Below are 13,756 nucleotides of genomic sequence, written 5' to 3'. Positions count from 1 at the left end.
TTGACCCATTTTCAAAGAGGCTCCATCAAGTGATGCTCCGACATATCAAACAATAGCGTCAGTCTCATTAAGAGTGAAGAGGCTGCGCAGAACCGAGAGCACGTCTTCATTTGCTGTAAGTAAGGAGGCAACGCTGCCTGGCCTAATTACGGAGGGTTATGCAATTTCTGGCTTTATATCCTCTGTTTTCCGCACGCATGATTGCCACAGAGGAGGAGAGCAGCTCATCACCTGCTCAACTGATGTGTATGCCCGTGTATAGAGTCTGCAGAAAGGTATTGGTGGGGAAATATGTCCGTCTCAGTCTGAAGCATCTCAGCCGCTCTTCTCAACTGACTCCTTGATGGATCCCCCTGCGATTTCATATATAAACATCAGCTGTTTATTGGAGGATTAGTGGCTTTGATCAGTTAATGCAGGCCCGGAGCTTTGAAGCCGGCTCCGCTGCTGACAACGCCACAGGTGGATGTGGGCGCGGGCGATATCTTAAATGTCAGTATCATGGCAGCTAGGTCTCGCTTCATCTGCTCCTCACAGGACAGCAACGCTTTCACGCCCAGAAAATGGACACGAGGGGGTAAATAATGAAGTAGGGTCCAGAGTTGTCTTCATGTTCCTCCGTGCAGACTTGCTGGAATCAACAGGTCTGTATATACTGGACTGGAGGACCATTCTCAGCTGTATCCAGTTCAAAACCTACTCATTCTCCTGACGCGCTTCCCTTTTTGTTGATCCAAAAGGATGATTTACTGGTGTACCTGGACACGTTGGACCTGCCAGGCTGATTGAAAATAAACACAAGTGTGGGGAAAGTGCCTGTTTGCCACCATTAGCTCACTGTTTCCTCTTTAATTACTGTCCTCCTGAGCGGATCTTGGCTGCCGCGTCCGTCGCTCTGCGTCAAGCGCCAGGATCTGCGGAATTTCTCCAGATCCGTGTCAAGAACACAGCGTGCGGATTGCTCACCGTGTGTTGTCAACCGGACCGAGATTTCCCCCGTGGCCAAAACAACACCTGGGTTTTATTTACTTATTTTCATACTTTCATACTCGCTGTGATGTAAGATTAAAACACAACAAAGAAAGCGGAAAGTCATGACACCACAGCCACTGTCAGACTCTACTTCTTTGGTGTCAGGTGAGGTGGAAGAATGGGTTTCCATGGTAACTGCGCCCCTGCCTATAGCATTAGCATGCACACATCCTTTTCAACACAGCTCTGAGTATTATTATTAAAATCAAATGTTGGTATGGAAACAATAAGGAACAGGAGTCTCTAGACATGCTGATGGGAGGCTCCAGCATGTACCTGTAGGCCTCTAGGCATCACGGGCGCGCGTGTGTGTGTTTTCGCCTCCGTCCGTTAAAGTGTTTGTACCTGCAGCCGTCACCCACAGGCTTGTTTAACGTGCAGCAGATGCATATTTACACAGTGACCTCAATACATAGATGAGTCATGAGTAAATGTAGCCGGCGCCTTTCATACCCAAGGAGCAGCGAATGAACCTTTCATCTGTTCGTGCTGCGAGCGTTTCAACCTCCACCTGTTTATTTGCTGTAATCATACGTCTTGATGTTCGCTGGACTTAAAGACTTAAAGAGGTCTTTCCCTGATTTAAGTACATATAAAGCTGTTTTTCCATGTCTCACGCAAAACATTATTGGATTAAATATTATTAAATAAAGGTCATATTCATTTTTTGATGTCTGGCCAGGTTAATCACCTCATTCATTTAACAAATAGTTTCAACAGTAATCCTCCTCCATGTCAGACAGAACAACATCGGCTAATGTTTACTACTGTTTACTGCTCCCTGTGCTTTCTTATTGAAGTAAAAATGATACCTTTACCTGCCAATCTGAGGAGAAACTTGAAGATTAGGTATTATCTGATCTGTTTATTTGCATGCGTGCTACGATATTTGCATTGAGTTTAAGCACATTGACACCTTTAGTTAGCAGCGCAGCATTTAGCATTTGATTACCTCCACCAAGAAGGTTTAAGGAGTCTGTTTGACTCTGTCATGGACACAACATCCCAGTTAAATCCCCTCTTTTGTTTTCCCCAGTAAAGAACTGGTGTGTTGAAGAAATATTACAGATCTACTGTAGCTGTCATGAAGGAAAAGTGGGGTTATCACATGAAAGAGAAGTCGGGAAGCGGGATTATTCCAGCTCACTTTCAGACAGGAAGGAAAAGCATCTCAAGGATGTTTTAAAATGTTTCCAGTGATCTCACTGAGAGTGAACTGGCGGCACGGCTGTGGAGTCATACAGGGTGGGCATGTCGATGAGTAAGCGGCGGAATATGGAAAAGTTGGAATGATGAGGCGCAGATGCAGACGGGCCTCAGACAAAGCAGGGAAGCATGTCCCAACACAGACACACAGAGACCAGTGAGGCAACACAGAGGGCAGCTTCAGCACAGAACATCACGCTGACTGGGGACGGCTTTAGTCCGCCCAGAGCAGGTAACAGTAATCTGCTCCCTCCTACACCTGCCCTACACGGCGTTCTACACTCTGGTGCAGACTTAATCACCTATCAGAGGTTCTGCAGCTCCTAAATTCATGCGCACTAACTGGGGTCCTGCTGTGAAGGTGATTAGATTGCGAGGACATCTTCTTAGAGGAGGGAGCTCAGCTCGTGTCCCGCTGTGGGATTTGGAGAAAATTTGTTCTTTGCTCTTGACACACTTTTGACACTTTCTCGAACGCGTCTCTTCAGAAATAAGCTAGGCCCTCCTGCGACCGGGACAAATTGATATTATGTTAAATATAGCCTTCATATCTGGGGAGTAAAGAGTTGTATGAGTTCCATACATGCATTCAAACACGTATGTGTGCCTGAATATACTTTAATTTCTCGGAAGAAAAGACAAAGGATAGCAAAAGAAATTTTCTGGGAATTACATCAAATCTAAATTAAATTACAATAAATATTCACTTAACATAGTCTTTAGTAATAAAAATAAATGTTACATTGTCGTCTGATGGAAATAAGTGGCTGCTTTAGCTACTAAACTGTGGACAAGGTGCTACGATGATCCCGTGGTGCTACAGCTACAGTAAGGTGGAGGTTGGGGGCAACAGGGCCACAGTAACAGGTTCACAGGGGCGGAAGAGGAGAAAGTCAGTATTAATGGGAGATCTGGGTCTTGTTTTTGTTAGTAGGACTCTGCAGGTGGAGGCTTCCACACGTGTTACCTGAGGTCGGTCTCTGAGACACTCCTCTGGTGCACGTCCTCTTCGTTCTCCACCAAATCCTCCTGCTGCTCCTCTGAGTCTACCCTCCCCACTGAGCGCTCCCTCTCCCCCTGCGATCGCCCCTCATTGCCAGCCCTCCTCTCTCCCTCTCTGCCCCGTCCACCTGCCTCCTCCTCCTCTAGCACCCCCCCTAAGTGCTCATCCCCCTCCTGAGAGTGGCTCCTCGAGCGCAACGGGCTGAAGTTGGAGACGGATGCAAGAGAGCAGCACATGCAAAGCAGAAAGGAAACCAGACAGAGCATGAATACGGTCAGAGAGACAACAGAGAGACAAACATGGAGACGCAGCGCAGCCAAAAACAGTCAGCTCAGCACAAAAAGCTGAAATTGACACTTATAGCAAAGCTTCGTGCAAGTGAAGTTCGTCTTTGCTTTGCTATGAGACAAGGAGATGCAGTTTTATTCATGTTTGTGTGTCTTCAGACGTGAACAACCCCCCGTCCCCCCGCCTGCTGCTTGCAGAAGCAGAGTTCAATCATTTGGTTCCAAATTGATCTGAAGCGGAGCCAAATCTGAACTCGTCACAGCGGGAAAATGACGCCGCCAGTGGGCGGAGCGTTTTCCCCTTTGTGCTTTTTACCAGGTCCAAACTGTTTCAAGGCTGAAACGTTTGGACGTGGCAACCCGCTGCATACAGGCAAGTCAACAGCTGAAGGAGGGGTGGTCGTCCAGTCCTGATTACAGCTCCGTAACAGAGAGACCATGTCCAATGTCCCCTCATGTGAGGTCAGCCTACCGAATCTTGCGGTTCCCCTGCGGCCTTTCTGACTGGACAGATATGTAGCTCGTGCTGCTGAACCGAGAGGCGCTACTGGTTCTCGAGACAGCGGACACGTCGCTTACATCGCTGTCCGATGACTTGGCCGACAGGTTATCGGATCCCCGCAGATCTCTGCCGGAGCGCTGCAAAGACAATAAAACACACACAAGAGGTTACGTGTCAGGTGAAAAGGTTTTTTTTGGAAGAAACACGCTTTAATCAAACATTACATGACGGCAGGGCGCAAACCAGACGCTGTTAGCTTTTTAAGGAGCAGCAGTCACGAATGAGCTGAGCTCTGCTGCAGAAAGAGGCTGATGTGGGAGAAGTAATGTTGACTTAATAGTGCAGAAAGAACAGAAAGAAGAGCTGTGAAGCTATTGCATAAGAGGCATTATGAGGCAAAACTTGAGACAATAAAAGCTGTAAAAAGTAAAGAACTGTGGTGTGAATTCTGTGTGTATTTGTGTATGTGTGTGTGTGGGGGGGGGGGGGGTGCTGGGGTGGAGGGGGAACTGGATTTTTTGACCTGATTACATCACTGCCAATTCCACATTTCCACACTTCTACTTTTCACTGTTTAGCATTGTTGCTAACACATGATAACAACTAAAAGAAGCTCTCTTAATTACACTCCAAAGCATCTAAATTCCCAAAGAATTATTGGGACGTGTACTCAGTTTCTATTCTTAATTAACCCTTCTTAATGAAAACGCACTGTGGGTGCCAGAGAGATGTTCCTGTGGAGGACAGAGCCAACAGTAAATCATTACACACTATCAGCAGCAGAAGGAGTCGTTTTTTGTGCTGACAGTCGATCTCATTACGGTTCTTTGGCTTTGGATATTCGGCTTATTAAGAGGTGGAATCTGACATTAGAAACATCGCTCAGCCTCATTAGTCAGTCAGGTGGGCTTCTTTAGCTCATCCTACACGTTCGTATTAGCCAGCTTGAAATAAATGTAACTGGAGCAAAGGAACTCAGAAAGTCCGAAGGATGGAGGGTTCTCTGCACTCATGGGGGAGCTTCTCACACCAGTTTGGAGGTGATTCAAACCTACAGTGGAACAGTCGTCCCATCTCCATGTCCAAAACTAGCCTGACCTGACATGCTTACAAGGACACCAATAGAAAACAAGCATCCAATAATTTATTAGAGGCCAATAAACATTCGTCTGGTCATCGTGATGAGGTGGGATTTCGGGACACGATCTGTCAGGGTTGATGCCCGACCAGAAGACCATGAAATCAGTGATGCAGGTGGTGGATTCCAGGCAACGTGCGTGTGGTTGTGTGTTTTAGTTCCAGCAGCTGCAGCTTGCAGGGAGGAAGATTAAGTGTGCATATGCTTCAAAAAGGAATTTGAAATATCTGGATACCAACACGCAGAGAAAATAACCCTGATGTAAACACCGAGCCCGGTCTGACGTCAGACAAACAGCTCACGTCGCTACTAAAAGTGCCCCCCCCAAGAATGATATAAGCTCTGGTGACGCAAAAGAATTCTGATTTATCATTGGCATGTTGCCACTGTAGATGTACTCCAGGTTCATATGTATCCCAGTCGCCCCACCCACAGACCCCAAACATGCAAATTAAAGTCACAATTGGGGGCAATTTAGAGTATCTAAATTGCCCCCAATTGTGACTTTGCCCTGCGATGGAGCCGTCCAGGGTGGGCATACCGTGTTGCATTAAAGAGAAGCCTTCTGTAATTTACAACTACATTTCAGCGGTGGAGGTTATAGAGCAGATAAGGAGAAGTGAAGGTTGTGTCTGCTTTTTATAGACAAAAACAAAAACACGGAGTGGTGCTGCAGCTTCATACCACTGACTTAAAAGGAAAGCTGGGGAGGCAGCATTAGGCTCACTCAGGCCGCTCTGAGCTCTCCAAACACGTTTGGGACCTTGCGAGAACTAAGTAGTAAACAGTGGCCTCTGCAAACACTCACTGTCACATTCCCTGACTTCACAACAGAAAAGGCTAAAGGCTCGTGTCAGGCTTTTTTCAGAAGTAGTTTGGAGTGTTTTTTTTTCTGCTCTGGTGTGTTTTTGTTAGCATTATCAGTGTATGAGCACAACCTGTCGTTAAAATGCGCACGTGTGTACACGCCTGACTTGCAAAATGCGCCACGTGACCCAGCGCAACTGCGCAAACAGCACATCACAGGTGGGTGTTTGCTGCAGCTGGAGGGAGCGAAACACACCCGGAGTTTGCAGAGGTGCGGTACCTTGTGGTAGTCCTGCTCCAGTCTGGAGTCCGAGCCAGCTCCGGGCTTGTACTTGTTCATCTTCAGCTTCATCTGCCTGGTTCTCTCCTCCATGTCCAGACCTGAGCACAGAGATGGGAGACTGTCAGCTGGGGGAGACGGCGCTGATGGAGGCTGGATGGAGGGACGAGGTGTCGTGATGGAAGAGGCGCTGCAGCTGAGCCATGAAGAGACACGTCTAATGGGGAAAAGCTGAATGGTCCAGTGCTTCAAAACAAGCTGAAGCTAACCACTAGTGAGGATTAACCTATCAAACCATCTAGAAATGTGGCCTCACCAATCTCCTATGTGACCCAGACGTCGCTCATCAATACAGAAGCAAATCCTAACCTGAAAAGGCCAAAATTTCCCAACAAAGGCTTTCTAATACACCCAAAATCTGATCGGCCACCAGTCTTTCAACATGCTCCCTGGCTCTCCCTTTGTGTGATATGACCGCAGTGACAGGGTGAATGTGGACGCACACGTACGGCCGCCGTGCATGCACACACACACACACGCACACACACACACAGGCACACACACACACACGCACACACACACACACATACTGACACGCACGAGAAAGAAAAGCGGTGCAGTTCAAGCCAATGAACGAGTGCAGGTACTGTAGAAAAGGTGATTTTTTTCCCATCCCTTTGTCTTTCTGATTAAAATTGACATACCGGTAATCAAATCTCAAATCCTACACTCTCATTCTCTCTAAATTCTAGCCAGATAAGAGAAGCACAGAGCAAACCGCCCATTATGTCATCTGCTATTGTCACTGTCTGCACCTTTAATTGCGTAGATCAATTATAGAGCCTGTGCTACTGTCTACCTGCCAAACACAGGAAAAAAACAACTCTGATGTTGGGAACGAGGGAAAGTCGTGATTCTTGTTCAACAAATGAGGTTTAAGAAGTCTGAGAACTTTTAAAGTGCTTAAGTTTTCATTATATCACTTAAACACGGCAGAAAATTGGGCTGCAAAACAAGAATATGTAATCACAGTTAAATACACGTTACATATCTGGTGTTGTCCCTGGTCTCGTCCTTGGACACGGACTGGTAATTTAAGATGACTGAATCTCTCAGCTTGTACTAAAAACAGCTTGTCAAGCTCTGTCCAAACCTCCAAGGCTTCCTAATTAATGTGTTTTATTTCCATGATAATTTCTTGGAATCTCTGCTGGAAGTCTAGCTGTGATGACAGGAGTCCGTGGAGTGTCCTTACAAGGGGGGGACTATTTATTCGAACTAACTATGTGCCTTGGATGTCAGCTTCTGTCTCCTGTTTTATTTCTTTGAATGAGATTAGAGGTCTGACTATAAATTATATTAAAGAAATGCATTCAGCAAAATTTTGGGCAAGTCAAAGAGTAAAGAGCCGAGTAAGGAGAAAATTTTTCCCATTTCATGATCGGTTGTGAACAAGCGGTGAACATTAGCAACAAAAGCCTCTGAACAGCAAAATCAGAGCGCGAAAAAGCAAAAACTAGTGATAAAACAAGCGCATGAGGAGCGAGTGAAGAGAGGAAAGATGATGGAGATGAGGGCAGGTGAGAGGGAGGGCAAGCCAGGAAAGAGATTAGAGAAGAGGGGAAATGAGAAGGTTGAGAAGGGACAGACCTGAGTTCGTCCACCTTGCGTCCATGTCTTCTGGGATCACATCACAGAATGGACAGACACAGACAGAGGACAGGAAGATGGATGTGAGAGGATGCGCCGAGGGCAAGGGGGGGGTACAACGAAGAAGAGGAAGGAAGGAGGAGGGGTACAACATCGCCAAGAGGCAGTTGAGGATGTTGAGGGTGAGAGAGGAGGGGAGGGGGGGACACAACACAACAACAAATACGACACAACAATGACAAAAACGAGCACAGAACACACAAATAAAACCGTAAAGTAACAGCAAAATCCACCATGGACACAGTCGGGAGAGGGCAAGAGGCCAAGAGTTTAGGAAGAAGAGCTGCAACAGCAAAGAGGCGTTAATGTCCCAAACGACAGATATACTCTGTGAGGAGAGGAGGAAGGAAGGAGGTAGGAAGCGAGGAAGGAAGGGGGCAAATAGGAGATGTCACTTGAGTCTGCATGGGGCAGCTGTAGGGAGACAGCCTGGAAAAATAACAAGGAAATGAAAAATAAAGGAGAAAACAAAGTGAGAGCACAGAGGAGCAATGCAGAAGAGAGGCCGAAGAAAATCAACACTGCAAATAAAGCGCGCACGCACACACACACACACACACACACACACACACACACACACGTGCGCGCGCAGCAGACAGGTTACACACTACAGTATCTGGAAGACAGTTATGCAACTGCATGATTAATTTGCTTTCAGGCATTTCTGTTGCTTCCGATTGCATATCCCCCCCCCGCACATTATTCATGTCCTTTTATTCCGCTCAGCCTGCAGAGAACCTGTAACACTCCAGAGGACCTTGTGTTCTGCCTCTTTATGAGTAAACCGTGCTTTCATGTCGGCCTGTAAACACTTCCATGTGTGCTTTAGTCCCCCGCGAACAACCACACGCAGACCCACATCATGAGTCCAGTCAGCACAAACTGAAACCCCTCAGCAGACTCAGTACCCCCCCACCCCCATCTCCTTTCTGTTCTCTTTTTGGCCCACAGTTCTGACAAAACCAACGCTGACAGCTGGGAGGATAGAAAAACAAGAAGTCCACTCTCATCAGACTTCATTTTCATACACTAAATTTGCATTTTGTTCAGTTAGTACCCCATTAGGGAGAATAATGAAGTGTCCCATGAATAAAAGACAGCGCGAGCCATCTGCCCGGGCAGCTTTCATCTCTTTGTGGTGGTGAACATCACGTCATTCCAGAGTCAAATGATAATCAAGAGGGCAGGGGATTATTTCCTGGCCACTTAGACTGCATCGAATAGGTCAGCAGGGTAAGAAAGTGGCATATTAAGACAAACACAGGTGTGGGTATTATCTGCTGCACATCAACCCTCTGCATTGACTGATAACACTTTACATGCTGGTCTTTATTGGATTATATTGTTTGTTTTTTATGTATTTTTAGTTTTAGTGATCTTGTACCCTGTGTGCTGATTTTGACTGGAACAAAGCTGCATCTGAAGCCACCAGAGTAAATCCCACTGTGTGGGCACAACAAATCACCCAGTGACACAAATGAGGCTTAATTCAAGAGGAGGCAGACATGTTTCCATGGAAGCACGTTGAGCCGCCACAGCACCTAAAGACGCTGGTGGTGGCATTACCTTAGCAACACCCATTTTCTTCATTACTAATGATGAAGAATATTTTAGAAAGTACCAGGATTGTGGTTAAATCGGTGTTTCCAAGAGGAAAGATGTCTGAAATGATTTAGAGACATCAGCACTGACGCTGCACCGCAAAATCAAACCGATGACATTAAGGTAGGACGCCACCCAGAGGCCGACCTGGAAAAACTCCAGCAGCCTGACCAAGCCTTTTAGATCGAGAGGCTTTTCCAGGTCTGACTTGGCAAGGCTGTAATTGATACAAGAACAGAAACGCCACACAAACAAGAAAAACCAGAGCAGAAACCCCCCGAGAGAGAACTGAGGAGAGATTGTAAAGATGCATTTAATATGGGTCCATGAAAAAGATGGTGGGAAAAAACTCTATAAGAGGTTTTACTCTGATTAAAAAAGGTGATGATTTTGCTGAACATCTGCAAAGTATCTAGTTCATATAAAATGTGATTTAAAAAAAAGATCATGAATGGATAATGGTGACATAATTTCGAAGATCTGGTTTCATCACCATGACGCCCGTAGACTCAATCAGGCAGAAGTGCCATTCTCTGAATATAAGCAAAACCAGATCATGGACTCATAATTTTAAAGAAATTCTAAAGGCATATGCTAGAAACACACACACACACACACACACACACACACACACACACACACACACACACACACACACACGGACCTACCAACCTGTGTCAGTGAGGAAGGGGTTTGGCTGTGACCCTCCATTACACAGAGAACCATTCAGCCCTAACTGCTGGTCCTCCCATGTGACCTCTACACACAAACAAATACACAGAGACACACACACAGGCACACACACACACACACACACACTGCATTTATATCTAAACTCAAATGGGTCTCGACAGCACGGGCAGCGCGTTCAGCACTGAACTCGTGGACAGCTCTTCATCAAAAAAAGGATGTTTGCGCCATCTTCTGGCCAACAAGGGTAATGCCAATAGTCATGACGTCACGCACCACAAATCTGGAAATCATTTTATGAATCATAATTCAGAAATGTGATTCAATGAAGACACTACTTTAAGTTAATCATTACACATACATATTCTAAAGTAAATCACCACAATATTTGAATAATCTGCTTAAATGTAGGCAAAACATTTAACTGATTAATACTGAGACTTGTTTTTATGTGTGATTCAAAAGGGAAAGGGAAAAGGTCAGATCTGTAGAAGTGAGATTCTAACTGGTGCTGAGAAGAGAGACAAAGTCACACGATCACACAGCTCAGACCACTTGCCTTTCCTCCCATTTACCGGCGGGCCCTGAGGTTTTTCCTCACAGTCTGCTGCGAGGAGAGACACAGATGGAGGCTTGTGAAATGAATGAAGGTGCCGCGAATCACAGTAACGTGACGCGGTGATCTGTATGCGCTCCGACACCGGCGAGCATCTGTTGCACTCAAAGGATCCACAGGCAAACACACGGAGTCGCACATGTTTGCTGCTTTCTTTCTTCCCACAGCAGCAGAACTGGATTGTGCTCCGACCTTACGTCTCCGTTGGCGTGGTGAGGCGCATCGGCATGACACAGTCAAAGGACGGATAAACAGATGGGAAAGTAGGAAGTGGAAACTGCGGGGAGTTCCGCTTCCTGCCAACAATCTGGCCATTCATTCAAGCCTGTAAGTCAATCTAGAGCCAATCGAGGATGAATATGATAGAAATATTACACGTGACGGTAATTTGTGATGCAAAGCGAATAAGAGCGACTCAGACAAAGTAAAGAGGTTTACTGCCGTGTGGCTCTGAGGGAGCAGCATCAGCAGCGAAAGGTCAGATCAATACGTTCCCCCACCGCCATTTGTATACTGCAAAGTGAGGAGACGCCAGTGAATGGAGAGAAGGAGCGAGCATAGAGAAAAATAGAGAGAAGCACTGGAAAGGGAGAGGAAATATCACCACAGAGGAAGAAGAGCGAGGTAACCGACAGCATCACAGCGATATACAGGTGGCACTGACACGGAAGAGAGGTGGGACTGGGAGAGGGATGAGGAAGAGAGGGAGGGCAGGAACACGAGCTGGCTGCCAGCTGCACGGAACAGACGGGAAAGCCCTCGTGGACTCTCCAAGGTGAAAGATTTCTGCCACTTTTTCTCATCCATTTCTGCGTTTCACCCTTCACAAAAACCCCAAATCTGAAAACCTCAAGTTAACGAAGACGAGGGAGCAGCGAAGGTTAGGATCCACACAGGCGGGGAGGTGACTGCACACGATATTTCCACTGCAACAGAGGGGAGTGGGTTCAAAGCCCACTGTTGCAGACAGAGTTTAGGCCTTCAGAGCAAAACCAGCACTCCCAGTCCGAAAGACTAAACCCAGACATTCGGGCACAGACCTTCACGAGACTCTGTTCCTTCGTCTCCATCTTCTGAGAGAGAAATGGAAAAGGAACATCGCCCAGATGTTATGGATGGAGGGTAAATGCCATCGCCAACACCAGTAAAGCTACAGACTTAGCGCAGATTCCCGAGAAAATCTTCCCGTCAACATCAAACACTCAATAAAAATCCACTCAATAAAAAGCCGCTACATCTCCACCGCTGAAGAAGATCATTGACTTACTTCTGTCCTTTCCCGTGGGTGGGAGCTGCGGGAGCTGCCGTCCTCTCCGGCCAGACATGGGCGTACTTGTGGGACTGGTCTGTACCGATCCGCTGCGAGGATGCGCCCTACACGACAAAAAAAGTGGCGGACAGAGTGGTGAGAAACAGCTGGGGAGGGGTCGTCTGATGGAGGATGCGGAGCCTGGCCATGTTACACCCACATCACAGTGTGAGGAGACAAAGGCTGCATCAGTCAGGGCAACAAATTAGGAGTCCTTTCAAAATCTCATAGCTAATCATAAAGCAATGTGGGATTTTTAAGGTAGTTTGAGGCAATGATGTTTGGCACATGGCATGGGAGTGGGGGGGGACACTGACAGTGGGGGAACTGGGCTGCAATAAAAGATGCCGGGTGTGAACCGCATGTACGGTCGCCTCATCAAGCTGCAAAGAGAGAAGAGTCCAATGCAGAAACAGCAGACCCGTGCGACCATGCGTTCAGAGTGTCCCCAAAAGGCTGCAACTCAAAATAAGAAATAAAAAAGGAGAAAACGGAAAACTGGGTAAACCACACTGTCTGATGTTAGTAATGAAAGTAAAGGAAAATGTTGGCCCATCGCTGCTATACTCACACAGGCGTATGAGCAGTGTGGGCCAAATTAAAGCCAGCACGCTGTCTGTGGTGTCGCTGGGACGCTCGTGCCTGGAACATGTGTAAAGAAAATAAAGCACCAGTGCTTTTGGGGACAAAACAGAAAGTGGCTCGGTGGGTGAGGTGGGTGGGGTTGAGGGAGGGAAGGTATACTGGGAGGAAGGGGGGGGGGGGTAGGTAGGTGGTAGTGATGCTTTAGATCTGCTTCATTCTGTGAGTTAGTCAGGCTCAGGGTGGTGGTGTGGTGGGGAGGGGGGGGGGGGGGTCTGAACAGGTTTGGTTTTGAAAGGGCTTGGTTGCTCAATCATTTAGCAGAGGCACAACTGCTCCGAGGGAAGGAATAAAGCTAGCCTGGCTAATTAGCCGCCTGAGGCACCGCGGGCCGCATCCGCGTCTCTGCTCCCCTCTCAGCTCAGCCAGCATTAGCAATGGTGTGCTCAGCAAGGTTTAGCTTCTATTAATATCAGCTTTTTTGTTGATTTTGATTGAAATCATCTCTCTCCTGTCAGAGAGGTTGTGCCTCTGGGAAATGCTTGTACAACTCAAACTCTGACTCTGTGCTAAGCTGGTTAGCGTCTCCAATCTGGGTCACACCTCGTCAAGGCAGGTGAGGGAGGGGCGGACCTCCCCGACGGCAGGGACGGCATGGACCTCATGAGCGACGAGTCGTGGGGGCGTTCAGTGGAGCGCGAGCGGCATGTGGGGCGCTCTATTGTGGGCCTCTGGTCTGCGGAGCGGGACCTGCTGTGATACTCATGTCTATCCATGGCTCCGTGGTTCCTACAGAGGTTATTGAAGAGATAGGCAGGCACTGAGTGGGAGCCCCAGCATGGCAGGGACAGTATGCTGGCAGGGAGGACAGTATGGAGGTCAGAAGAAAACCGTGGCAGTCCCAAAACGCCGCTGTCGTGCACGTCGGCCACATTCGAATGCATTTGGTTTAACCAACATACCTGTGTTTTTTTTCATTTATGCATATCATA

The 13,756-nt window shown here is 47.3% G+C and overlaps 1 protein-coding gene across 50 annotated transcripts in view; it reads right to left on the bottom strand.

The window, feature by feature from the left end:
• The window catches only part of rims2a (regulating synaptic membrane exocytosis 2a), an 83,524-nt gene that overhangs the window by 13,103 nt on the left and 56,665 nt on the right, over positions 1–13,756 (bottom strand). For 30 of the 50 annotated variants that reach the window (XM_057044342.1, XM_057044336.1, XM_057044346.1 and 27 more), the window contains 5 exons: positions 13,368–13,553; positions 12,141–12,247; positions 7,906–7,935; positions 6,256–6,356; positions 4,001–4,167 (listed from right to left, as the gene is read on the bottom strand). In XM_057044342.1, the coding sequence (XP_056900322.1) occupies positions 4,001–4,167; positions 6,256–6,356; positions 7,906–7,935; positions 12,141–12,247; positions 13,368–13,553 (591 nt within the window). The remainder of the gene's footprint in view (positions 1–4,000; positions 4,168–6,255; positions 6,357–7,905; positions 7,936–12,140; positions 12,248–13,367; positions 13,554–13,756) is intronic. The other 20 variants (XM_057044370.1, XM_057044371.1, XM_057044386.1 and 17 more) reach the window with 5 other exon arrangements.

The sequence above is a fragment of the Takifugu flavidus genome, chromosome 10 (genome assembly GCF_003711565.1).
Source record: "Takifugu flavidus isolate HTHZ2018 chromosome 10, ASM371156v2, whole genome shotgun sequence".
In the NCBI taxonomy this organism is placed as follows: domain Eukaryota; kingdom Metazoa; phylum Chordata; class Actinopteri; order Tetraodontiformes; family Tetraodontidae; genus Takifugu; species Takifugu flavidus.
This window is presented reverse-complemented; position numbering and strand designations above follow the sequence as displayed.